General features: G+C 49.0%; 1 protein-coding gene across 1 annotated transcript in view; it reads left to right on the top strand.

Moving 5' to 3' along the window:
* The window catches only part of LOC138287410 (G-protein coupled receptor 54-like), a 97,513-nt gene that overhangs the window by 56,971 nt on the left and 14,436 nt on the right, over positions 1–26,106 (top strand). The window contains exons 2-3 of the mRNA XM_069227824.1: positions 16,823–16,947; positions 23,444–23,579. Coding sequence (XP_069083925.1) covers positions 16,823–16,947; positions 23,444–23,579 — 261 coding nt within the window. The remainder of the gene's footprint in view (positions 1–16,822; positions 16,948–23,443; positions 23,580–26,106) is intronic.

Below are 26,106 nucleotides of genomic sequence, written 5' to 3'. Positions count from 1 at the left end.
TCTCCAGTGGAGTGACGGAGTTACTCCCCTGCTCCAAGCAGGCACCTTCCAAGATGACGACTGGTACCCTTGGACTCCTCTCACTGTGACGAGCATGCTCCTAAGGACACAGAGGGTGGATATCATTGACATAGACTGTCCTGATGTCTTGCTGACACAATTTGGAGGAGGTAAGACCTTGCCTTCCCTGAGAGCGACGGTACCCCTGTGTACTGCGTCTTCTTCACCTCCTGAGGCCTTTGTGCACTATTTGAAAAATTCCTTTGTGCACAGCCTGGCCCAGGTCCCCAGCACTCCATCCTGTGATGCTTAACTCGCTGAGCTGTTCTCTGGCGGCATGGGACCTTCTTTTGTTGTGCTGCATCAATCGCATTTTGCACCTCCTTTGTCCCTAGTTTCTGCGACTTCCAGGTGTGCTGGCTGGCATCCTGAGAGCTCTCTAAAGTGCTGAGCACCCCCTCTTCCTCCTCACACAGAGTTGAGGCCCCCGGTCCCTCCTGGGTCCATCCAGCGGCATTTTGATGCAAAATGCACTTTTGTTGTAGCCACGGCTGGTTGGCGACTTCCAACAGGAAATTATGCCTGCAACGATCTTCACGCCATGGGATGTCTTTTGCATCATGCAGGAACCCACTGGTATCTTCCTAGGGTGCATTACTGCAGTCTTCGACTAACCAGGGACTCTTCTTTTGCACCCTCTTCTGGGTTGGCAGGGGCTAATGTCCTTCCTGGAACTTCTTTCGACTTCTGGACTTGGTTCCCTTCTTTGGCAGGTCTTCAGGCCCAGGAATCCAGCAGTTGTTCTTTGAAGAATTGGTTGGCTGCCTCAAAATCCCAATCACGAGGTGTAGTGTGTCCTAAGGAAACTTGCAATACTTTACTTCCGTTTTTCTGGGCTCTGGGGGGGGGTAATTTACTTACCTTTACTGTTTTCCTACTCTCCCAGTGATTCTGCACACACTACACCTGTCTAGGGGGGAATTTGTGATTCACATTCCACTTTCTTAGTATATGGTTTGTGTTGCCCCAGACCCATTTTCTCCCATTGCATTCCATAGGATTTCCACTGTTTGCATTGTTCTATGACTATTTACTTGTTTAATTTTGGTGTCTAGTGTATATACTGTGTATAATACTTACCTCCAGAAGGAGTATTGTCTCTAAGATATTTTTGGTACTGTGTCACCCAAATAAATACCTTTATTTTTGGTAACACTGAATATTGTCTTTACTTATGTATAAGTACTGTGTAACTATAAGTGGTATTGCATGAGCTTTGCGTGTCTCCTAGTTCAGCCTAAGCTGTTCTGCTATAGCTACCTCTATCCGCCTAAGCTGTTAGAACACTACTACATTTCACTAATAAGGGATAACTGGACCTGGTATAAGGTGTAAGTACCCAGGGTACCCACTACAAACCAGGCCAGCCTCCTACAGGCTAACATTAGGGCTACCCTCATATACTGTTTGAGTGGTAGCTGCTGATCTGAAAGGAATAGTGTTAGAAATGGGGTCTTTGGTTGGCAGTCATGCTACCCCCAGTCCAAGCAAAGACCCTCACTCTAGTCAGGGTAAGTCACACACAATCCAAATTATCCTGTGCCCATCCTCTGGTAGCTTGGCACTGAGCAGTCAGGCTTAACTTAGAAGGCAATGGGTCAAGTAGTTCTGCAATAAATCATACAATACCACATATAGCACCACAAAAATACACCACAGTGTTTACAAAAATATATAATATTTATCTGGATAAACGCAGGTCAAAACAATCAAAGATGCAATAAGTAAATGTAGAGATATCACTGAACAGTGATATGAAGTGTCTTAAGTCTTTTAAAAGCAAACAAAGTCTCTTTCAAGCACAAAGTACCTGGTTCACTTGGAAAATCTCCACAAAGTGCCACAGAGGAGGAGAAGCGTGGAAACAAAGGGAGTGTGCGTCGATTTCTCGGGCCGCACATGGAGATGTGTCGTTTAGTTTCCACGCAGGGACAGGTGTGCATCGATTTCTGGTGCTCGGTCGCGGATCCTCTTCAGGTTGCTGGGCTTTCAGACGCCCCTGGGACAGTGTGTGGATTTCCTGTGCTGGCAGGACGAAGTCACAGGAGCTGCGTCGATCCGGTGGGCGTTGCGTTGAATTTTCTACCGCACAGCAGGTGCTGCATCGATTCCTCTCTGGAAGTCGGGCTGTGTCATTCCGGCTTGGCTATGCGACGATCCAGGGGGCTGTGCATCGAATTTCCGGTCGCTACGCTGGCGCTGCGTCGATCTTCTCAGTGCGAAGTCGGGCTACATCATTCTGGTTTGGCGTGCAGTGGAATTTTCACCGCAGTGCATACTGTGCGTCGTTTCTAGCAGGCTGTGTGTCGAATTTCGCCACACAAGGAGTCCTTCTCGAAGAGATTAAGGGGGTGATTCTAACCCCGGTGGTCTTAGACCGCCGGGGCCAGGGTCGGCGGGAGCACCGCCGACAGACCGGCGGTGCCCCGCAGGGCATTCTGACCGCGGCGCTTTGGCCGCGGTCAGTGCAGGAAAACCGGCGGTCTCCCGCCGGTTTTCCGCTGCCCCTTGGAATCCTCCAAGGCGGCGCAGCTTGCTGCGCCGCCGAGGGGATTCCGACCCCCCCTACCGCCATCCAGTTCCCGGCGGTCCGCCCGCCGGGAACCGGATGGCGGTAGGGGGGGTCGCGTGGCCCCTGGGGGCCCCTGCAGTGCCCATGCCACTGGCATGGGCACTGCAGGGGCCCCCGTAAGAGGGCCCCTAAATGTATTTCACTGTCTGCTGCGCAGACAGTGAAATACGCGACGGGTGCAACTGCACCCGTCGCACAGCTTCCACTCCGCCGGCTCGATTCCGAGCCGGCTTCATCGTGGAAGCCTCTTTCCCGCTGGGCTGGCGGGTGGCCTGAAGGCGGCCGCCCGCCAGCCCAGCGGGAATGTCAGAATTACCGCCGCGGTCTTTCGACCGCGGAACGGTAACCTGACGGCGGGACTTTGGCGGGCGGCCTCCGCCGCCCGCCAAGGTCAGGATGAGGGCCTAAGTGTTTTTGGTCCTGAGACTTCAGGGAACAGTAGGCAATCTCTATCCAAGCCCTTGGAGAGCACTTCTTCTCCTCAGCCAGAGAGCAGCAAGGCAGCAGAGCAACAGCAAGGCAGCAGTCCTTCACAGAAAGCAGTCAGGTGAGTCCTTTGGGCAGCCAGGCAGTTCTTGTTGGCAGGATGCAGGTTCTGGTTACAAGTTTCTTCTCTAGGAAGTGTCTGAGTTGGAAGGGGCAGAGGCCCTGTTTATATACTCAAATGTGCCTTTGAAGTGGGGGAGACTTCAAAGAGTGGCTTAGAAGTGCACCAGGTCCCCTTTCAGTTCACTCCTGTCTGCCAGGGTCGCAGTAGGGGGGGTGGCAGTCCTATGTGTGAGAGCAGGCCCTCCACCCTCCCGGCTCAGGAAGACCCATTCAAAATGCAGATGTATGCAAGTGAGGCTGAGTATCCTGTGTTTGGGGTGCGTCTGAGTGAATGCACAAGGAGCTGTCAACTAAACCCAGCCAGACATGGATTGTAAGGCACAGAAAGATTTAAATGCAGAGAAATGCTCACTTCCTAAAAGTGGCATTTCTAAAATAGTAATATTAAATCCAACTTCTTGAGAGGAATCGATGCAGCGCCTGCTGTACAGTAGAAATTTCCATGCAACGCCCACCGGATCAACACAGCCCCTGTGACTTCGTCCTGCAAGCGCCGGATTTCAATGCATCGTCTCCGGGGCGTCTGAAAACCCCACAAACCTAAGAGGATCCAAGACCGAGCGCAGGAAATCAATGCAAAGCCTTCCCTGTGTGAAAAATAAACGACGCATCGCCATGTGCGGCCCAAGAAATCGATGCACACCTCCCTGTGTTCCACGCACCTCCTCCTCTGCGGTTTGTTGCGGAGATTTTGAACGCAAACTAGGTACTTTGTAGTTGCAAGAGACATTTGTTGCTTTAAAAAAACTAAATATACTTTATATCGTTTGTACAGTGATATTTCAACATATACTTATTGCATCCTAGTCGTTTTGACCTGCGTTTATCCAGATAAATATTGTATAGCTTTCTACACACTGTGTGGTGTATTTTTGTAGTGTTCTACTGTGTTATTGCATGATTTATTGCACAAACACTTTACACATTGCCCTCTAAGTTAAGCCTGACTGCTCAGTGCCAAGCTACCAGAGGGTGGGTACAGTATAATTTGGATTGTGTGTGACTTACCCTGACTAGAGTGAGGGTCTTTTCTTGGACAGGGGGTAACCTGACTGCCAACCAAAGACCCCATTTCTAACACCTGTGTACTAGCTTTCATTTAGCTTTACACTAATTTGCACACAAAGAGCATCTGGGTCATATGTGTTGGCTTATTTGAACAATGTACCCTATGTAGGAGTCAGCATTTGGCCACATAGTCAAAGGTTCAAAGATTCCCTAAGCCTTAATCTTTCCAAGGTTGGTAATATTTTTAATATTGGTTTGAAGAGTTCATTGCATTGTTGTGTAGAAGTTTGAATTATGAGTCAAACCAGGTGATTCTTGTTTTTCTTCTTTGCATTTTAGGTCTAACCTACACACAGCTTTTAGTTGTTCATTGTCGAAGACCTATTGTGGACAATGCCAATACTAATGGCGGGCTTTGGGCCATCCCATTGCTTACCATTAGCTCTCTTTCTTGTCAATCTCATTTGCTTGCTTCTTAATCAACGACTTTCCTTCATCTTCTTGAGTGTTTCCATTCTCTGAAACATTGGGGGTCATTCTGACCCTGGCGGCCGGTGACCGCCAGGGTCACCGGCCACGGGAGCACCGCCGACAGGCTGGCGGTGCTCCGAAGGGCATTCTGACCGCGGCGGTTCAGCCGCGGTCAGAAAGGGTAAACCGGCGGTCTCCCGCCGGTTTACCGCTGCCCTATTGAATCCTCCATGGCGGCGGAGCGCGCTCCGCCGCCATGGGGATTCAGACACCCCCTACCGCCATCCTGTTCATGGCGGGAAACCCGCCATGAACAGGATGGCGGTAGGGGGTGCAGCGGGGCCCCTGGGGGCCCCTGCAGTGCCCATGCCAATGGCATGGGCACTGCAGGGGCCCCCGTAAGAGGGCCCCGCAAAGTATTTCAGTGTCTGCTATGCAGACACTGAAATACGCGATGGGTGCCACTGCACCCGTCGCACCTTCCCACTACGCCGGCTCAATTCTGAGCCGGCGTCCTCGTGGGAAGGTTGATTTGCCCTGGGCTGGCGGGCGGCCTTTTGGCGGCCGCCCGCCAGCCCAGGGCAAATCTCAGAATCACCGCAGCGGTCTTTCGACCGCGGTGCGGTGTTCTGACGGGGTTACTTTGGCGGGCGGCCTCCACCGCCCGCCAAGGTAAGAATGACCCCCATAGTTTCTTTCCCATCCTTTTAGCTGCCTGACAGCTCTCCACTTCTTACATTCAGGAGCCTTTTTTCATTTTATGTGAAAAGTCCATGCAAGTGAATAGCGTGCCTTGCTCTCTCCCTTGTGTTTTGCTTCCCCACTCAAACCCCCTGAGCTCTCCCTGTTGATCCACCTGCTTCCAGGTTGTTTATTGCTCTCACCAACACCGACCACCCTGCTCGGTTATGTATCTTTTTTTATTTTTATTTTACAATGCCATCCCTCCTCCCTGTTGCGTCTTCTCCCTGTTTCCCTTTCTGTTCACAAAAGTCCTTGGCACTTACATCATCAATGGAACCTCCTCCAATTCCTGCTGCCTCATTACTTCCCTCCCCAGTTCTATCTTTTTGTTTTTGTTTCTTTTTTGGAAGGCCAGGCACGGGGACGGTTCCTTCGCCATGGTGAAGAAGCGTCACCCCCGCCAAGAGCCAAGAGATAAAAAATGAAAAATAGTTTTCTATCATTTCATTTTCCATCTGCTGGCTGAGCCAGCAGTACAGGGAAGGGGTGGGGCTGGGCCATTGGAGGTGGGTGGGGATTGAGGGGAGAGTGCACTAAGTGCACATGTGTGTTTGGCCGCCGTCTGAGGCTCGCCAAACACACATGCGCACTTAGGTTTCTCAAACCCGGCTGCACATACAGCCGAGCTGGAGAAACAGCACAAACCCCAGGTTTTTGTCTGAGAGGCAGTGACTGCCGCTCAGACCAATCCTGACGCTGCTTACTTGCTATGTTTAGCATGTAAGCAGTCCCAGGATTTCTGGGGAGCCTGTACTGGTGTCCCAGCGAATGCTGGGACACCGCATGGAAGGAAGAGAAGCGTAAGGCAGCAGGAGACGGAGACAAGGTTAGTTTTTTAAAATTATTATTTATTTTCCCCCTTTCATCTCTGTCCCCTTCCCACCTCTGTTTCCCCCCATCTCCACACCCCTCCCCTTACGATTTGCAGCGTCCGCTGCTGGCCAGGCATCTGTAATTTTGTTCCAGACTACTCCTTTCTGAAAAAAGATACTGCTTTTTGATGTATTTTAAGAGTCAAGATAAGAACGTGCATGCCTGTGTGGTGACGATGGGAAGCCGTCCTGTCATGACTCATATGTGCGCATCCTTAAAAAAGTATTGGAAAAGCAAATTTGTCTGCATTTGCAGCCAAAAGGGCAGACCTATTGCTTTGCCATGGCTTGTTATTCGAAGTCTTTAGTCAGTGATTTATCTACCACTGTTCTAACGTGTCTGCAATGGTTTTTAGATGCCTGACTAACGCCTTTTTTTGATTGGGCAGTTCTAACTAAGAAGGAATAGATCTATTAGTGCCTCAGCTGAGAAGCTATTGTAAGTGACAATGTGCTGATCTTTGCTCTTTTGTCTTGAGGGGGCTGTCTGTGGTACCCTCATGATGGTTATGGGGTTATCTAGCCATTGGCGCAGTGTACTCTTTTTCACCAGGGAGCAGATGGATTTACTGCACTGCTCTGATGGTTTACAGCCCGCAACATATAGAAATCTCTCTCTGCCTGGCAGAAACTATGGGCCATATTTATGGCCAAGTTACGTAGTGCAGTGCAGGAAGTCACCTAGCTGTGCTGCACTGCGTGACAGAAAAAGGGCAGAAATGTGCCATATTTAAGACAATACAGAGCATTCTTGTCTTTTCCCCTGCGCTGGTGCACAATGGACTGCCTAGCACCAGCACAGGCACCCTTGCACCATGGTGCAAGGTTCCCTGCATTGCATGCAGGATTGTTTTTGTGCAGGAAGGAACACTGGGAGATTGGACTACAGGCCACGTTTTGGAAACATGCCCGTGCTTCATCGGTCTGTGGGAACCACGCTAAGGCTACATGGGGGTGGAACACACTTCACACCAGTGGTTCCCAAACTTCTTCGACCCGCAGCACCCTTGACCAATTGGCCGTTGGCTGCGGCTTCCCATTACATTACATTTATTTGGCAGACGGGGAGGGGGTGCTACAGTGTGCACTGTAATTCTCATTCATCAGCCTTCTAGCAGAGACGTTATCCAACTATGGCTAAAGCAGCATCAGTTCACAGTGAAGGAAAATAAAATACATTAAAATGCCAAACGCAATCCTGGCAGCCTGTTGTTTCTGTACATCAGACACTGAAAGAGGATATGTGTAAATACCTACTGCATACATTCTGGAATCAAAATTATATCAATTTGTTGCAGGGGAAAGCCTGAGAAGCTATGGTAATTTAAAGGCCAGACTGACTGTTACTAACACAGGAATGTAGAAAAACATGTTAACACCAGCATGTATCACTACTTCATAAGAGAGTAAAATCAGCAGTATTCCAGCAAAGCTGAGAGAATGCAACAATTAAAAGAAAACTGAGTCACCTTGAGTGTGAAGGGCTGGGGTACCATTCTTCTGAAAAACTGCACTTTTTGTCTAGATGAGGTGGCTTACAAAAAGTGGAAACACGGATAAGTAGAATGAAAGCTGTCCTTCAGCAATAAAAATGATGCAACTAGAGCTGCTGTTCCGAAGTCTGGAAATCTGTGCTCATACTGGCATCTGGTGGCTATTACAGGAACTGCAGTTCATGAAAATGATCTGCAAAGCTTCATTGCTAAACAATGTGTGCAGCATTGATAGTTTTGCAGTGACCGTGGCGCCCCTGGCTGAGATTGGTGCACACCGGGGTGCCACGGCACACAATTTGGGAACCACTGCTCTACACCCTTCCCGACATCCTGGGCTCCACCTGGTTGTGGTATGTTTGTGTTTGGTTTCCAGTGTTGTCCAGGCCTCTTAAACTCCCCTCACAGCATGTCTGATGCTCTTTTGTTGCTTGTGTTTGAGTGAGTGGTTTGAAAGTTTTTTTCACCGCTTGTGCTCTGTTGGCTCTTTCCTACCTTCCTTATCTTCACACTGATAGAAGATAGGAAGTTCCTGCTCACGCAGGTTATTATTGAAACAGCATTTTAATTTCTATGCGGATTGATGTGAGGGTCGATAGCTGTTCAGATGTATCCGTAGATGACCTTGGAAGCCTGTAACTTTAATGCATCTTTTGAAAGCCTTTCATAATAGGAACTCTGCGATGAGCTGTTTATATCATGATGTATTAAAAATTAGATAAAAGAAAGGGGAGGGTTGAAGCGTGAAGTCGATTGGAGGTATCGGAGCGCTGCAGCCGTTTCATAAGTAAAGACACAGAAATCCTCAAAGCGGCTCACCCAGGCATGGTGGGAGAGCCACCATTACAATATTCACTGCCCCATAATGCTTTGAGGGGCGTTCCTTCTACAAACCATATTTTCTCATAACTCAGCCTGCGGTCGTACTAGGACAATGGGACCACCTCCAAAAACTTCAACATGCTGTTGTTTTTCTATCTAGATCATCTCTGGGTCCACACACTAGGTTGGGTGGGAACCCCAAAATTATAACCTCTCCCACCGTTCAGTGTCTTTTTAAGCTCTCTTATGGCTGGAACTTTTGTTTTACAGTTGGGAGTAGTTTGTGTCTTAACGGTCTTGTTTGAAATAATATTCTAGTAAGCCTGCTAACCCTTTATTTATATGCAGGGCTGCTGGAATTATGTGGCAGAGAGGACCACATTATGCAGCAGGGTTGACCAATTTATGTGGCAAGAAAAGTCTGGTTATGCTTTTACAATGCCAAGGCCTATTGTATTGCAAATACTTGTTTGAGTGCTCTGTCCGCCAAAACTCTAAATTACCACCCTTTAATTTTTATGACTCCTGACTGTAAAGAACAGTTTGATGGAAATCAGATAGGTAGTTTGGGTGTGTGTTTAAACGATTTACCCTTTTGGGTCTGTATGTCTGTGATGACGTAATCACTTGCCCTGCTGACAGGTGAACTGGTAAAGGTAAATTGTGTTAAAGAATTCCTAAGTGCCCTGTCACTTAGAATGGGTGGTTCCAATTTGTTGCACAGAGAGTTTCTGTATTTTGTGTCTCTATTTGATGTCATAGCTTCAGGGGCGTAGCTACCGCTGGTAGAGCAGGTGCAGTGCGCCGGGACCTGAGTGGCCCATTGAGCGCTTATATTTGCTGTATGTTAACCCCCAACAATAGGGACCATTCTGTTGCTTGCACCAGGGCTGGTAACATCATTGCTACGGTACTGCATGCCTTGTTCAACAGGTGGTATTTTAAGTATGTGTTTCTCTCACATTAGCTTTGGATTGCAGAGCGACCGCTTCTGATTCTGTAGTCAGTACAATTTCTGAAGGTAAAACGGAAATCTACCAGTTACAAGCGTTGCACACATTCTGCAGTAGATGGCAGCACTGCATAAGAGATGTAAGTGTAGCGCACACCCTCACTTCTCTCTCGCGCTCTTTTTTTATATGTAGCGCGAACTCTATCTGAAGATACTGGAGCGCTTTGCATGAGCACCAGTTATATTACAAAAAAATACGATCATTTTTTGCATGCACGGGGAGATTGAGTGATTTGCACAGAATCACAGGATATTGAGCTGTCTCTGAGACTCAAACCTCGTTCCTCAGTTGGCTGCTCTTGCTCATTATTCACGCTTTGTATCTTTCAGTTCTCTGCAATTTTCTGTGTCACTCTGCTGGCCGCCTCTGTTTCCTCCCCCCTCTCGCTCCAATCTCCTTCTCTTGCTATGCCATTTCAATTCAATGATGATTTATTGGCATTACTTATGGTTTACGTTTATTGACAAACCTTTGCAAGTTCACAGTACTGCAGTGCTTAATTTGTAAATAAAAACATGCAGGTGCCCAAAGCTCTCCTCTGTAACACACGGCTGCTGCAATTAAATGTGTGAGCACGGAATACTAAGGTGGCATAATCCTTAACCATCTTGGCCTCTTTAATGCATTTACAGCCACTCCGTGCCCCTTCAGCTCACTCTTGCAGCTTTCTGCTTTCTCCCTTTGTGCGCTTTTCCATCTTTCTCTTCCTCTGTCTTCCCATTTGTGTCTTTGCTCACAGAAAATGCCTGATGCAGAAAAATAAGTGCCAGGCCACCAAAATAAGTGCTGGTGCCCCCCACTGGAAACCACTGGTTCAAATTAATCACTACAGTACTGACTTCACACATATGTGTTCAGGTCTATGATAATATGACAGGCTGATGGGTATTGTGTGGGTGTGTGCAGAATTGCTAAGACTAGTGTGTTATAATTTTGTGTAAGTTGTTTAAAAACTTCAGCAGCAATGCTGGTGACATTTTCATGGAAGGGGAAGAAGGAACATAGTAGGTCAACGCGAAACATATACAATTTAATCCATGCATGGCTTGGCTCAGTTTTTAGGGTCAAGCTTGCGATAGCATACACTAGTGCATGCATGCGAATCGCTTGCGAGACGACGTAGGTAAAAAAGGGCTTGGAGGCCGCCTGTCGCTCACCATTTGTTGACTTGCGTGGCACTCTTCTTTACAGCCTCGTAATTCATCCCTTCAAGCCTGGCATCATTTCCGGTCCTGTCCTGGAGCAAGGACCCAGGCACAGATTGATTTTACATAATTAGTGCCTGTCTGCTGCTCCCGATGTGTCTGTTTACATTCTGTACACTAGTCGTCGATTTACAGTGTGAGAAATAAACATTTTTTGCCTGCTTTCAGTAGGCAGCATTTTTTTTAAACAAATTCCAGTTTGTCTGTTGTAGAAGGTTGCGTTTTCCATCCAAATCTACAGGTGTATGTGCTGATTCGGCCCAGTAATGCCCTCTTGACTCGAAGTGAAATAAACCAGCTTAAAGCCGTATTTGTGCCGAGATAAGGGCAGCTTTCCACCGCTAAACAACTTTTGTGCTGAATAGTAAACAGCACTCACTGCTAGCTTTAAACAAGAATTCGCTGTACTGATGCTGCTGTACCTGGCCAACCTCTGCTTCTCATGGTCCTTGGCCCTGGACAGAGGGAGTTGGCTTCCGCCAGGCCCTGCGGCCAACCCACGCCTGCCCAAGGTTTGGATGTTGAGGTAAAAATAGTACATTTATACCAAACTATACGTACTCGCCTTCACTATATCGTAGTAGACAGTGTGTCCAGAAAGTATTTCTACAACATTTTATTTTTTACTTATTGGTGAAGTACATCTACCACTGAAAAGCCATCTTGATGCTACAAGGTTGAAGCAGGAAAATAAACAAAAGAAGCAGAGAGGCGCATCAGAAAAGAGAATTTAACAGAAAATATGAGTTTACAGAAGTTTAAAAAAAGCACATGCAAAGTTTTGCAAAGTCCAAGTGTTCCAGCGAGCTGAAGGATTTACCTGCCCAGGAGACGCAAGAAAGCACTGACTGAGGGATCTTGGCAGCTCAACAGGAATGATGAAAGGAGACATTAACTTAGGGTCTGGCCTATAAAAACCCGGTGGGTGATACAGAGAGCCTTGAACTGAATTATCCTCTCAATGGGTGACCAATGGAAAGTAAGACCGGCCCCAGAAACACAGTCGGATTTCTGAGCCAAGCCATACCACCCTGTTTTGTACGCTCTGAAGTCTGGCAATCTGCCACTGTGTAAGGCCCAAATGTAAAGAATTTCTTTGTAAGGCCCAAATGTAAAGAATTTCTGTAGTCCAGGCAAGAAAGAATCCTGGATCAAATCAGTTTGGCCTAGAGTTTTGTGCACAAAATGGAAGGTTTTTTCTTAATGTTCTCAATAGGGTAAGCTAGGATGTGTAGTTTTTCTGATTCTGATCATTGAAGGAGAGGCTTTGGGCTGTCTGGAAGCCAAAATTCTCCACCTCCTGCTCTGATATTCTGACATGAGCCTTCTGTGGCTGAGTTCCCACAAGCCAACACAATCTGACTCACTCACTAAGGTAAAGTGGCTTCTGGAGGACATATTTGAGTTCTTTCATCTATTTTCTTATAAGATTCTTTAGTAAAAATGAAACATCTGGAGTAGAGAGTCCAGCTGTGGGAGTCTCACGTGGGCAGCTGTGTCTGAATCTAGAGGCCAGGGGGCATGTTTATCAAGGTTTTGCATTGCCCTTGCACCATGCAAGGGGGCACAGGGGCGACGCAAAAAACTAAGCGAGATTTATCAAGCCACGCAAGGCCTCCTTGTATGGCCCCGCTTGGCTTGATAAATCTAGAGTAACGCAGGCAGCTCAAATCACTGTCTTGATTTACTCTACGACAGGGAGGCATTCCATGGGTGGAGCGGGGGGTGTTTGGTGCATTCCCAGATTTACCATTAATAGTATACATGGGAATGCCTCAAAATGATGCACCTCCCCAGGTGAGGCACAACAAGGAGAAATAGCTTTATTTCTCCTCGTTTTTGCTCTTTCTACGTATGCTGCATTCTGCAGCATATGCCGAAAGAGCAAATGCCTCTCAGGATTGTTTTTGTGCAGGAAGGTGTCCCTTCCTGCACAAAAAGAATCCTTCCTACAATGCAAGCAACATGAGACAAGGGTGCCTGCATTGGCACTAGGCAGCCAAAATTGTTCCAACACTAGGAAAGGACAGGAATGCGCCCTATAATGTTAAATATTGCTCAATCCTGCCCTTTCATGCAGCGCAACATGGTGGCTTGTTGCATGGCACTGCATGGAAGATTAATAAATATGCCTCTGATCTGTATTATTGGGTTTGCCTCTGCCAGCCTCACCTGGAGAACTGTGCTCAGATCCAGAGGCCTCTCCTGGAGGACTGCTCCAGTTCTGGAAGCCTAATCTGGAATGTTTTTCCCAGATTTAGATGTCACATTTTGAGTACTGGATCCAACATTTGGACCTCGACAACACATGCACAGTACCGTCTCCACCTCTGGACGCCCCACCTGCACCTAGGTCTTTCACATGAGTGTAGGAAGTGCGGAGGGCATGGGTGATTTATCCCCCCCCCCCCAGATTTAGGAGTGAAGGGATCACGGGGGACAGAATTGGGGGAGGGGACAGGAGAATTTCCCCGCTCATCTTTAATTTTTAAAGGGTAAGTCTAAAGTCCCCAAGACTGTCCCTGTCCCCTCCCAGAAATGTAGGCCCGTATTTATACTTTTTTAGCGCCGCATTTGCGTCGTTTTTTGACGCAAAATCGGCGCAAACTCGCGTCGGCGATTTTGCGTCAAAAAACGACGCAAATGCGGCGCTAAAAAAGTAGAAATATGGGCCTTAGGGCCATATTTATACTTTTCGACGTGCGTCAAAAAATCTAACGCCATTCTGAAGCGCCATGCGGGCGCCGTATTTATTCAATGACGTTAGCCGGCGTTAGCCGGCGGAGCTGCCTGCTGTGCGTCAAAAAAAATGACTTACACCAGGCAGCGCCGGCGTAGGGGAATATAGAGCTTGGGCGTCAAAAAATGGGGCAAGTCAGGCTGAGGCAAAATTTTAGCCTCAACCCGATTTGCGCCATTTATTTTGACTCCCAACCCCCATTGAAATGACTCCTGTCTTAGCAAAGACAGGAGTCATGCCCCCTTGCCCAATGGCCATGCCCAGGGGACTTATGTCCCCTGGGCATGGCCATTGGGCATAGTGGCATGTAGGGGGGCACAAATCAGGCCCCCCTATGCCACAAAAAATTAAATAAAAAAAACTTACCTGAACTTACCTTAAGTTCCCTGGGATGGGTCACTCCATCCTTGGGCGTCGTCCTGGGGTGGGCAAGGTGGGCAGGGGGTGTCCCTGGGGGCATGGGAGGGCACCTCTGGGCTCATTCCGAGCCCACAGGTCCCTTAACGCCTGCCCTGACCAGGCTATAAAAAACGACGCAAAAGCGGCTGGACGTAATTTTTTTTGACCGCCCACTCCCGGGCGTCATTTTTGCCCGGGAGTGTAAATACGGCGCACATGCCTCGGAGTCATTTTTTAGAAGGGAACGCCTACCTTGCATATCATTAACGCAAAGTAGGTGTCCACGCTAAAAAATGACGCAAACTCCTTGAACTTTGGCATTAGACGCGTCTAGCGCCAGAGTATAAATATGGAGTTCGTTTTGCGTCGAATTTGCGTTAAAAAAAACGACGCAAATCCGGCACAAACGGAGTATAAATATGGCCCTTAGTGTCTCCTACACTCCTGGTCTTTCATTCTGCAGACTTCAACATTTAATTCTGGATGCCGTGGGCATTATTTCCAGACTCAAGATGCCCCAGGTAGACTACTGTTCACAGCTTTAGAGGCCGCATCTGGAGCATTGTAACAAGTGATGGATGCTTGGTCTCGGATTCTGCGTTCAAATCTATCTTTCTCATTTCAACTATTGTGTTTCGCAAGAGTTATGTCCTGTTCTAGAGGCCTCATCTGAAGTACTATTCCCTGATGTGTGCCACATTTCTCTCTAGCTGGATTTTCACACCCAGTTCCTGAGAGGCACACCTGAGCACGTTTCTATAGGCCACATCTGCATTTTCGTGTCTAGTTCCAGAGACCTGGTGTCCAGTAGTATACAGAAAGATTAGAAACAGCACAGAGAAGAAACTGCAACATGAGGCCTGGCCTACAACCAACCTCACAAAGAGAAGCACGATGCCTTAAATCTCTATCGTCTAGGATGCAGGATGCAGGGTAGATTTGAGGGAAGCACTTAAAATTGCCTGGGTTCTTAAATGCGGTGGGGTGAAGGGTGATATGAGATGGAGACATTTGTACATCTTAAGGGCATCTTAAGGCACAAAATGGGGGAAACGGTAGAGACATTGAAAAACCTTGGAGTACAAATTGAGAGGAGAGGGAAGATAAGACAACCACGTTTACATACAATGGAAGAGAGAAGATATGATGTAGAAATGTGAATGTCCAAGGAGTATAAGTCCAGCTCAGGAAGGGCGAGTTCACATGGATGTCATTTAAGGGCTAAATTGTCATTTTTTCCAGCGGACCTGTAAGTCTCGAAAAAAGCTGCAAGAGCTGAGTCGTGGAGATGGCCCTCACCACTGTCACAAGCACATCAGTCACAGACAAGTTGATACATGTGGGTAGCCACCTTCCAGCTGGAGCAAGATAAACAAGCATTTGAAAATCCAAAACGTCCGGCTTGCATTTTGAGCCCTCACCAAATTATCAAAACTAGCCCCTTGCAATGAAAACCACGACAGGAAATTCATGTTTTCTGTATTCAAAGCCTGTAATAATTGAAGGATGCAATGCGTGATCACTCAGTGTACTTTCAAGATGTAAAACAGTCCCCAGCATTAGAATTAGGTACTCTGCAAAATTATGATTACAGTTCAGTAATCAAAGTGATTTTGTAAATTCCACGATTCTCTTTAACACGGAATTGCTGATAAATTCATGATTATTCCTGCTGGCATAATTGAGAGTAAGCTGGGACACAAATCCTACCATGCGAGCACATTTATAGCGTGTGAGAGGCCCCTCAGCCTCGGTGTTCGTGTTGCATTTAGCTCTGATTCTTAGTGCCAAATGTATCCTCCTGTCCATTTTGGATGTCAGGGTGCATTTTGCACTAAGAAAATATTGCTAAATGCTGGTCGTAATTTTGGGGGATATTCTATCCCAAGAGCACAATTAGCGAACACGAGTGGTTACTTGCACTTGTTATTCATGTTCTGTTGCATTTAGTGCTATTTCTTTGCGCAAAATGCACCCTCGCATCCATGTTGGAAGGAAGGGGCAAGTTTTGCGCTAAGAAATAGTTCTAAACACAGAATTAATCTTTTTGCGTAATCTTGCAGAATTTGTAGAAAATTCTGCATGATTACAAATAATACATGGAATCACAGGAGTTACTTCCACCCCGAATTATAATGGCAGCATCTAATGGAAGGTGGAAGGTTATATGAAACAGCCAATAGTAGGAGGTAAGAGACGAATGCTCCTTGGGCGGAGCCAAAGCATATTTTTAAGCGTTGGAAACAATAAGTACACACTGAGCTAGGCTGTCAAGTCAAAGTTGATAGGTCTGATCATCCTAATAGAAATGAGTGGGGACGCCTCCTTTGTCCATCTGCAAGAATGACTGTGATTGGGCAGACCATGATTGTCCAATAAAATCAGGCTTGAACTGTGAATTGGTGGAGGCCATCTTGTATTGAAAGACAATTGGTTGACTTGTGGTGTAAAATGAATACTTTATTTAGCGACACCAGTGACAGCATTGCAGACGAATATGTTCCTCCTAAAGAGGACATTGACACACATAGTCATGGTTCTCTTTTTACTGGAGTAGATGTATAACACTGATCTGTGGAATAATGTTTGGAAATGTTGCAAGTTGCAGTATCGAATCTTGCAGAGATACCTCACATGTGTGGAACTGATAAAACAGGCATCTGGTCCCACTCTTCCTGACTACTCTTGAAAGCTGTCAGGGCCTTTTGGGCTGGTGGATGGTGGTAAGAAGCGCAGACATATCCTACAGGGGGCACATTAGTGGTCCCTGGACAATGTCCCTTTGACCCATGCTCTCCTAATCTGTCTCCCTAGCAAACCTTGCTGGCACCGACATCATCTTCCTGGTGTGCTGCGTGCCATTCACGGCCACCCTCTACCCGCTACCCAGCTGGATCTTTGGAGACTTCATGTGCAAGTTTGTGGCGTACCTGCAGCAGGTGAGTTTTTCTTCCTCCGTGTCATGTTATTGTTAGTTGTTTACAGTGTGAGTCTGTGGCCTCTTAGGTCTCTGGGCTGTCTTAGGTGCTTTTCATCTTCAGGGTTGAGGCAGACAGTACTGGAGGTTGACATGCTTGGTGGTGACCAATGGATTGAGTGATGAGACAGAAGTCAATGGAATACCTATTTTGGCTATGGTCAGTGGAGTCTGTGCTTTATTGGTGGTTGACGCATTGTGTACATTAGTGGTGGCACATGGATTGTTTGTTGTGGTGGTGTCTTTCGATGGATCATATATTTTATTGGTGTTTGATGCATTTGTTGATTTAGTTGTGTCCAATGGATTGTGTTTTTTGTCATTTGCCGATGGATGGTCTGTTTTTGTAGTAATAGATGGATTGTTTGCTTGTTGTTACATGATAGACTGTGTGTTTTGCTTGTGGTCAATGAAGTGCATGTTTTAGTAGGTAGACTGGGCCACATGCAGCAGGGGTCAAGGTCTTGGGTGCAAGCACTATGACTTATGGTGAGTTTAAGTATGTATTAGGATAGACTGTTTTTGTGTCTCTTAAATCAAATCAAATCAAATCAAATAATTAGCATTTATAAAGCGCGCTACTCACCCGTGCGGGTCTCAAGGCGCTAGGGACAAAGGGGGTGGTTATCGCTGCTCGAACAGCCAGGTCTTTAGGAGTCTCCGGAAAGCGGAGTGGTCCTGGGTGGTCCTGAGGCTGGTGGGGAGGGAGTTCCAGGTCTTGGCTGCCAGGAAGGAGAAAGATCTCCCACCCGCCGTGGAGCGTCGGATGCGAGGGACGGCGGCGAGTGCGAGGCCAGAGGAGCGGAGGGGGCGGGTGGGGACGTAGAAGTTGAGGCGTCTGTTGAGGTATTCCGGTCCCTTGTCGTGGAGGGCTTTGTGTGCGTGGGTGAGAAGTCGGAAGGTGATCCTTTTGCTGACTGGGAGCCAATGCAGGTGTCTCAGGTGTGCGGAGATGTGGCTGCTGCGGGGTACGTCGAGGATGAGGCGGGGCGAGGTGTTTTGAATGCGTTGTAGGTGATTTTGGAGTTTGGCTGTGGTCCCGGCGTAGAGGGTGTTGCGGTAGTCCAGGCGGCTTGTGACGAGGGCGTGGGTCACGGTTTTTCTGGTGTCGGCGGGGATCCAGCGGAAGATCTTGCGGAGCATGCAGAGGGTGAGGAAGCAGGCGGAGGACACGGCGTTGACTTGCTTGGTCATGGTGAGAAGAGGGTCCAAGATGAAGCCGAGGTTGCGGGCGTGGTCTGCGGGGGTCGGTGCGGTGCCGAGGGCCGTGGGCCACCAGGAGTCGTCCCAGGCGGACGGGGTGTTGCCGAGGATGAGGACTTCAGTTTTTTCAGAGTTCAGCTTTAGGCGGCTGAGCCTCATCCAATCTGCGACGTCCTTCATGCCCTCTTGTAGGTTGGTCTTGGCGCTGGCGGGGTCCTTGGTGAGGGAGAGTATAAGTTGGGTGTCGTCGGCGTAGGAGGTGATGATGATGTCGTGCTTGCGTACGATGTTGGCGAGGGGGCTCATGTAGACATTGAAGAGTGTCGGGCTGAGTGATGAGCCTTGAGGTACGCCTCAGATGATCTCAGTGGGTTCTGAGCGAAACAGAGGGAGGTAGACTCTTTGGGAGCGGTTTGCGAGGAAGGAGGCGATCCAGTCCAGGGCCTGGTCTTGGATCCCGGTGGAGCAGAGGCGGGTGATTAGGGTGCGGTGACAGACGGTGTCAAAGGCAGCCGAGAGGTCGAGAAGAATGAGGGCGACTGTTTCACCGTTGTCCATCAGGGTTCTGATGTCGTCTGTGACTGAGATGAGGGCGGTTTCAGTGCTGTGGTTGGTTCGGAATCCGGTCTGTGAGGGGTCGAGCAGGTTGTTGTCTTCCAGGAAGGTGGTCAGCTGTTTGTTGACGGTCTTCTCTATTACTTTGGCTGGGAAAGGCAGAAGGGAGATGGGGCGGAAGTTTTTCAGGTCGCTCGGGTCAGCCGTAGGTTTCTTTAGTAGGGCGTTGACTTCGGTGTGTTTCCAGCATTCGGGGAAGGTAGCAGAAGAAAAAGAAGAGTTGATGATGGTCTGGAGGTGCGGGGCGATGATGTCGTCGGCTTTGTTAAAGATGAACTGCGGGCAGGGGTCCGAAGGGGCGCCGGAGTGGATAGAGTTCATGATGGATTTGGTTTCTTCCGTGCTGATGTGGGTCCAGTTGTTGAGGGTGATGGTCGGGGATGTGGGTTCTGTGGTGTTTGGTTGGGTCTGGTGTCCGAAGCTGTCGTGGAGGTCGCTGATCTTGCGATGGAAGAAAGTGGCGAGGGATTCGCATAGATCCTGCGAGGGCGTGACGGCGTTGGCGTTGGCGCTGGGATTGGAGAACTCCTTGATGATGCTGAAGAGTTCTCTGCTGTTGTGGCTGTTTTTGTCCAGTCTGTCGGTGAAAAAATTCCTTTTGGCAGCGCGGATCAGGTGGTGGTGTTCGCGGGTAGCGTTCTTGAGGGCGGTCATGTGGTCAGCGGTGCGGTCCTTGCGCCAGGCTTTCTCAAGTGCGCGACAAGTTTTCTTTGATTCTTTGAGGGTGTCAGAGAACCAGAGGGGTTTCTTGGTGTTGTTCTGTCACTGCAAGCGTTTGAGGGGAGCAAGGTTGTCTGCGCAGTTGGAGATCCAGTTTGTGAGGTTGAGGGCTGCGTCGTTGGGGTCGGTAGTGAGGGTGGGTTGGTTGGCGGCGAGTGCGGAGAAGAGTTGCTCTTCAGGGATCTTGTTCCACTGTCGGCGAGGGATGGGTTGAGTGCGGAGGTGGCGGGTCTCGCGTCGGAATGTGAAGTGGACGCAGCTGTGGTCGGTCCAATGTAGGGCGGAGGCGTGGCTGAAGAAGACGTGTTTGCTGGCGGAGAAGATAGGGTCGAGTGTGTGTCCGGCGATGTGGGTGGCAGTGTTCACCAGTTGTTTGAGGCCGAGGTTGGCGAGGTTGTCGAGCAGGATGGTGGTGTTGGGGTCGTTGTTTTGTTCCAGATGGAAGTTGAGGTCGCCTAGGAGGATGTAGTCCGGTGAGGCGAGGGCGTGCGGGGAGATCAAGTCGGCGATGGCGTCGCTGAAAGGGGCACGAGGTCCGGGAGGACGGTAGACGAGGGATCCTCTGAGGGTGGTCCTCGGGTCGGTGCGAATCTGAAAATGCAGGTGTTCAGCGGCGAGAGGGGAGTCTTCAGTGGAGGTGGTGACGCTGATGGAGTCTTTGAAGACGATGGCGATACCTCCTCCTACTTGGTTGGTGCTGTCTTTCCTGGAGATCTTGTAGCCTTCGGGGATGGCGGTGGCGATGTCTGGAGCAGAGGAGGCGTTCATCCAGGTCTCCGTGATGAAGGCGACGTCCGGTGCTGTGGAGTCTAGGAGGTCCCAGAGTTCAACGGCGTGTTTGTGAACGGAGCGAGCGTTGACTAGGATGCACTTGAGGTGGTTGATGGCGCGTGGGCTTGTGGTCGTAGTTGTTGCGTGGTGGAAGATGCATTTGCAGGAGTTGCAGGCGAAGGGTCCATGGGTGCGTTTGGGGTGAGCTTGGAAGCAGGTGTTGGAGCGTCCTGGGTTGAGGGCATGGAGGGTGGTGGGGTTGTAGCGGATCAGCGGGGCTTGGGAGAGCTGGGGACCAGGGGTCATGGCGCTGGGCGCGGGCCAGGCGCGGACGGGCGCCATATGAAGTAGGAGGGGAGGGGGAGGGGTCAGCTGGGGGCGAATGGGAGCTGGGGGGCGGGGGCGTGCAGGAGGTCGCGGCGGGAAAGCGCGAGGGAGGGGGGGGACAGGTAGAGTGAGAAGAGCTGGGGGAGGGGGGTTTAAGGGTGGAGGGGGGAGAGTGTTAGGAGGTTTAGGAGATTAGGGAGAAAGATAGGTGTAGGGTTGTGAAGATAGGGGAGGGGGGTTGTAGAGGTGGGTGAGGGTGAGAGGTAGAGTGAGGGGATAGGAAGATAGGTAATAGAGGGGGTGGTGGGAGGGGGGGAGAGATAGAGAAATAGGTAGAGAGAAAAGGTAGATAGAGAAATCGATAGATAGGGAAAAAGATAGAGAGATAGGAAGATAGGAGGAGGTGGAGAGTGAGGGAGTTGGATAGTGGGATAGAGAGATGGAGAGATAGGTAGATAGGAGGAGTGAGGGAGGTAGAAAGTGAACGGGTTAGATAGGGGAGATAGATGGGGGATGCGAGTGGGGGAGGGGGATGAGGCAGGAGCAGGAGGGCAGGCGCGGGGAGAAGAGGACGGAGGAGGCAGAAGAGCCGAAGGCAGAAGACAAGAAGACAAGAAGAACAGAAGAACAGAAGAACAGAAGAAAAGAAGAACAGAAGAAACACAGAAGAACACAGAAGAACAGAGAGGAATACAGAAGAACACCGAGGAAGACAGAAGAACACCGAGGAAGACAGAAGAACACCGAGGAAGACAGAAGAACACAGAGGAATACAGAAGAACACAGAGGAAGACAGAAGAACACAGAGGAAGACAGAAGAAGACAGAGGAAGACAGAAGAAGACAGAGGAAGACAGAAGAAGACAGAGGAACACAGAAGAAGACAGAGGAACACAGAGGAAGATACAAAAAACGAAGAGACAGAGTGCAGAAGACCACAGCAGAAGATGAGGAAGAAGAGAAGAGGAGAGAAGACGGGGAGAAGAGAAGTACAGAAGAAGAATACAGACGAGGAGAGAGGAGGAAGAACAGAGAAGAAGAAAAGAGGAAAAGAAGCAGGAACAGGAGAGAGGGTGAGTAGCGCGGGGCAGAACGAGGGGCTGGGAGGTGGGGGGTACTTACTGTGAGGTGGGTCTCAGGAACTCAGGAACCTGGAGGAGCTGCAGCGGCAGGGGGAGCGACCTACCCTTGGTATCTTAAACCCAAGATAGTTGACAGAAGGGAAATGGAATCCTTGTGGATAGGGGAGATTTACAACGAAGGAGGCTTTGGACAGGAGGTACTTTTTTCACGGTGCGCCCACCGTGCCTCGAACCAACTGTGGGTTCTTGACAGCACCATCTCACCGTGGGACTGCAAATATTGAACTATCCACACCATAACTCCTCAGCATCACCATGATGCAGTATGACGGCCTATGTGCTAACCTGCACAGAACCGACAGAGCAACAAAATCCATGAAGCATGGTTCGGAATGCTAGAGTTGGAAGGATGTTAAATCTACCTCAGGCCTCTCAACCATTAGAGCAGCTCCTCCAGTTATACTGCACCTTGGATTCTGCTAGCAAGTGTGGATCACATGGTGACCCTATAGGTAGTATAGGTGCAGGGTGGGCTTTATGGCAGTGTGACTGGTGCAGCCACACGGGGCTCTGACCTGGAGGGGGGAACTGACCTCAAGGGGGTAGCTGTGTTTAGCAATAACTTACCATTCAAAAGCACCTGATGTAGAGTTGATTGTGAGTCCAGCTTTCAGGCAGCAATAAAAATGTCAAGATGACTCATGTGATTAATGTTCCTGCTGGAGAGAGATGGAGTTTTGCCTGGTGGCAGTTTGACTCGCCATATAAATTTGTTTTATTACCATTCTATTTTTCACGATTCCCTTCCCTTTCAGCGGCTGGGCGACGCTCGTCGCTGCTGGCCCTTTGGCCAGGCTAACACGCCCAAGTGCTTCTCCAAGTTTTGCCCTCTCTCAGGTCCACACACCTAGGACACACTGGAACTCTGGCTTAGTTTCAACTCATGCACAAAATGTCCTTTCTTGTATTAGGTACTGAAGGCCGGACAGTACACTCCGGAAGCATGTGGATCCTAAAGTAGTAGGAAACTGCAAACCAGGTGTACATGTATTTGAAATGTGTGGGCTCTAGCCATCTCACAGTTTCGGAACTGTGGTTATTCGCTATATATGTGCTTATTATCATATGCATTATCTTTTTTTTCGTGTCGCTCACCCCTTCCATACATTTCTTTCCCTTCCTTGACCCTAACACTGGTGCAGCTCCAGCACACCATTGCTTGCTTTGACACAGGTCAGATATCTATGCTGTATTGTATGTGGGGCCACTGGAATTATGCGACAAGAGAGGTCAAATTAAGGGTTGAGTAAATTATGCGGCAAGGAAGGGCACATTATGCAGCATATTTTGTGATAATGTTACTTCATTATTTCATAATTTTTAAACTTGGTAATACTATCTAGGCATTGGTTCCACCTCATTACTTATAATATAACACCAAATTTAGCAATAAAGAACAGAAAGTTGACCAGTCCACCTTTGCAAAAGGCCTTTCATTATGCTGTAGCACATTATCACATATTTAGTAACTGTTGAACCGTTTGAGCTAGAAACATATAATTTTGTTAAAATCTGCAGATTAGAGCAGCAGGGGTGGGTTATCCTGGCAAATGCAGCAAACCTATAATTATGCAAAAATTGCCATGGCTGAACAATTGCATCATTCCAGTGGCCCAGACTGTGCGGCAAAGGAGCTAATACCTGCTTTCTTGTGACATAAATACCCTTTCCACATCCCCAGGTCACCGTCCAGGCCACCTGCATCACTCTGACCGCCATGAGCGCGGACCGCTGCTATGCCACGCTCTACCCGTTAAAGTCACTACGTCACCGCACGCCACGTGTGGCCATGATCGTCAGCATTGGCATCTGGATTGGTGAGTGTTTCTTCTCAATCAATCAATCAGGATTTATAAAGTGCGGCTTATCACCTGATAGGTTATCCAGGTGTTTGCAGGTCCCGGAGGCTTATTCGTACAGTTAGGTCTTGAGGGACATTCGAAATTCCAGATGTGAGGTGACGGTGAGGTGTGTGGGGAGGCTGTTCCAGGTTTTTGCTGCAATGTGAGAAAAGGAGCGTCCTCCACTTATGCTTCGGTAGATGAGGGAAGTAGGTGCAAGTGAAAGGGAGGGAGAACGTAGTCTACTCAACGGTTGGTGGAAGATCAGGTGGTGGTTAATATATGCAGGTCCTTGGTTGTGTAGAGCCTTGTGTGAGTAGGTCAGCAGCTTAAATTGGCATCTCTTCTGTACTGGGAGCCAGTGGAGTTGCTTGAGGTGGGGTGTGATGTGGGTTCGTCGGGGAAGGCCGAGGATGAGTCTGGCTGCGGCATTCTGTACGGTCTGAATTCCAGTTAGCTGGTGATGAGGGCTTGTGTCACAGTATGTCTTGTGTTTTGAGGTAGCCACTTGACACTTCTGTGTCTTCTGTGTGTGACGTGAGTGAGTGACAGTGAAGGGGCAACTGAATGTCAGATACTTTTACAGTGCCCTGATGCCAGCAGATAACCCCTTATGACCCGTTCTTGGTGAAGTACTCCGGGAGTGAAAATAGATTACAGGAATGCAACGACAGATCCAATAAAATAAACTAATGGTGAAAATGTATGGAGGTTTTAAATGGTTGCAGAGTTTGTGAGGTCACGATGCAGTGCTGAACTCCTACAACTCAAAAATACCACCTGTAATTTACCTCCTCCAAGACACTGATGAGGACAGTAATAAATATTTCGCCTCGGTCAATTTCAGACCAACACTGACTCTGGACTCATTCTAGTTTATAGCTCAGTCCAGTCACGTGACCTTGTCATGGCAGCATGCCCACTGAAGCTGCTTATGTTACCCAAATGATGCTCGGCCGAGGGGTGTCATGTACGGTTTGCTTCTGGTCTTTCCTGAAGACCATGGCCCGTGTGCTGTCCTCAAGCTCTGCAGCCTCAAATAAGCCATTTCTCATGTTGAGAGTGCCTGTGGGACTGGAGTTTCAGAGACGCAGCTGTTAATGGCACAGCTGATGCAGGCAGTGGCACCAGGGCCCACTGGGACTGGAGTTGCTTGTACATTTCAGGAACGCATCCATCAATGGTGCAGACGGTGCAGTGGCACCGGGGCTCAGTGGTACTGGAGTTGCTTGTACATTTCAGGAACACAGCTATCAATGGCACAGCTGGTGCAGTGGCACCGGGGCCCAGTGGCCTGAGGGACCCACCCATCCCTAGGTATTGCAGTCCAATACAGCTCTGCCAACAGACAGGGGCCAGTGTTGCTCGCTTGTAGTAGGTAGGGTCAAAGGAGCCCTTGTTGTGCACCACACTGTCCTGCAGAACCACCAGCGAGCTCTTGCATCCGGGGGGACTATGTCTCCTGTGGCACACATACAATACCTGGTGGCAACTTTGCTCTTTTCCTTCAGAAGAGGAAAAACTTCTTTGCTACCAAGGCAGACACTAAGGGGCATATTTATACTCCGTTTGCGCTGGAATTGCGTCGTTTTTTTTGACGCAATTTCGACGCAAAACTAACTCCATATTTATACTTTGGCGTTAGACGCGTCTAGCGCCAAAGTCCATGGAGTTAGCGTCATTTTTTAGCGTGGACACCTACTTTGCGTTAATTAAATGCAAGGTAGGCGTTCCCGTCTAAAAAATCGACTCCGAGGCATGTGCGTCGGATTTATACTCCCGGGCAAAAATCACGCCCGGGAGTGGGCGGGTCAAAAAAAATGACGTACGGCCGCTTTTGCGCCATTTTTTAGCGCCTGCAAAAGGCAGGCGTTAAGGGACCTGTGGGCTCTGAAGGAGCCCAGAGGTGCCCTCCCATGCCCCCAGGTACCCCCCCTGTCACCCTTGCCCACCCCAGGAGGACACCCAAGGCTGGAGGGACCCATCCCAGGGACATTAAGGTAAGTTCAGGTAAGTTTTTTTTATTTAATTTTTTGTGGCATAGGGGGGCCTGATTTGTGCCCCCCTACATGCCACTATGCCCAATGACCATGCCCAGGGGACAGAGGTCCCCTGGGCATGGCCATTGGGCAAGGGGGCATGACTCCTGTCTTTGCTAAGACAGGAGTCATTTCTATGGGGGTTGGGAGTCGTAAAAAATGGCGCAAATCGGGTTGAGGCGAAAAAATTGCCTCAACCTGACTTGCCCCATTTCTTGACGCCCAAGCCCCATATCCCCCTACGCCGACGCTGCCTGGTGTACGTCGTTTTTTTTAACGCACACCAGACGGCGCCGGCGGCTAACGCCGGCTCACGTCATTCAATAAATACGGCGCCCGCATGGCGCTTCAGAATGGCGTTAGCCGGCGCTAATTTTTTTGACGCAAAACTGCGTTGGCGCAGTTTTGCATCAAAAAGTATAAATATGGGCCTAAAGTTTTGGCTTTTTTCATGAGCTCCTTTG

The sequence above is a fragment of the Pleurodeles waltl genome, chromosome 4_1, assembly GCF_031143425.1.
Source record: "Pleurodeles waltl isolate 20211129_DDA chromosome 4_1, aPleWal1.hap1.20221129, whole genome shotgun sequence".
In the NCBI taxonomy this organism is placed as follows: domain Eukaryota; kingdom Metazoa; phylum Chordata; class Amphibia; order Caudata; family Salamandridae; genus Pleurodeles; species Pleurodeles waltl.
This window is presented reverse-complemented; position numbering and strand designations above follow the sequence as displayed.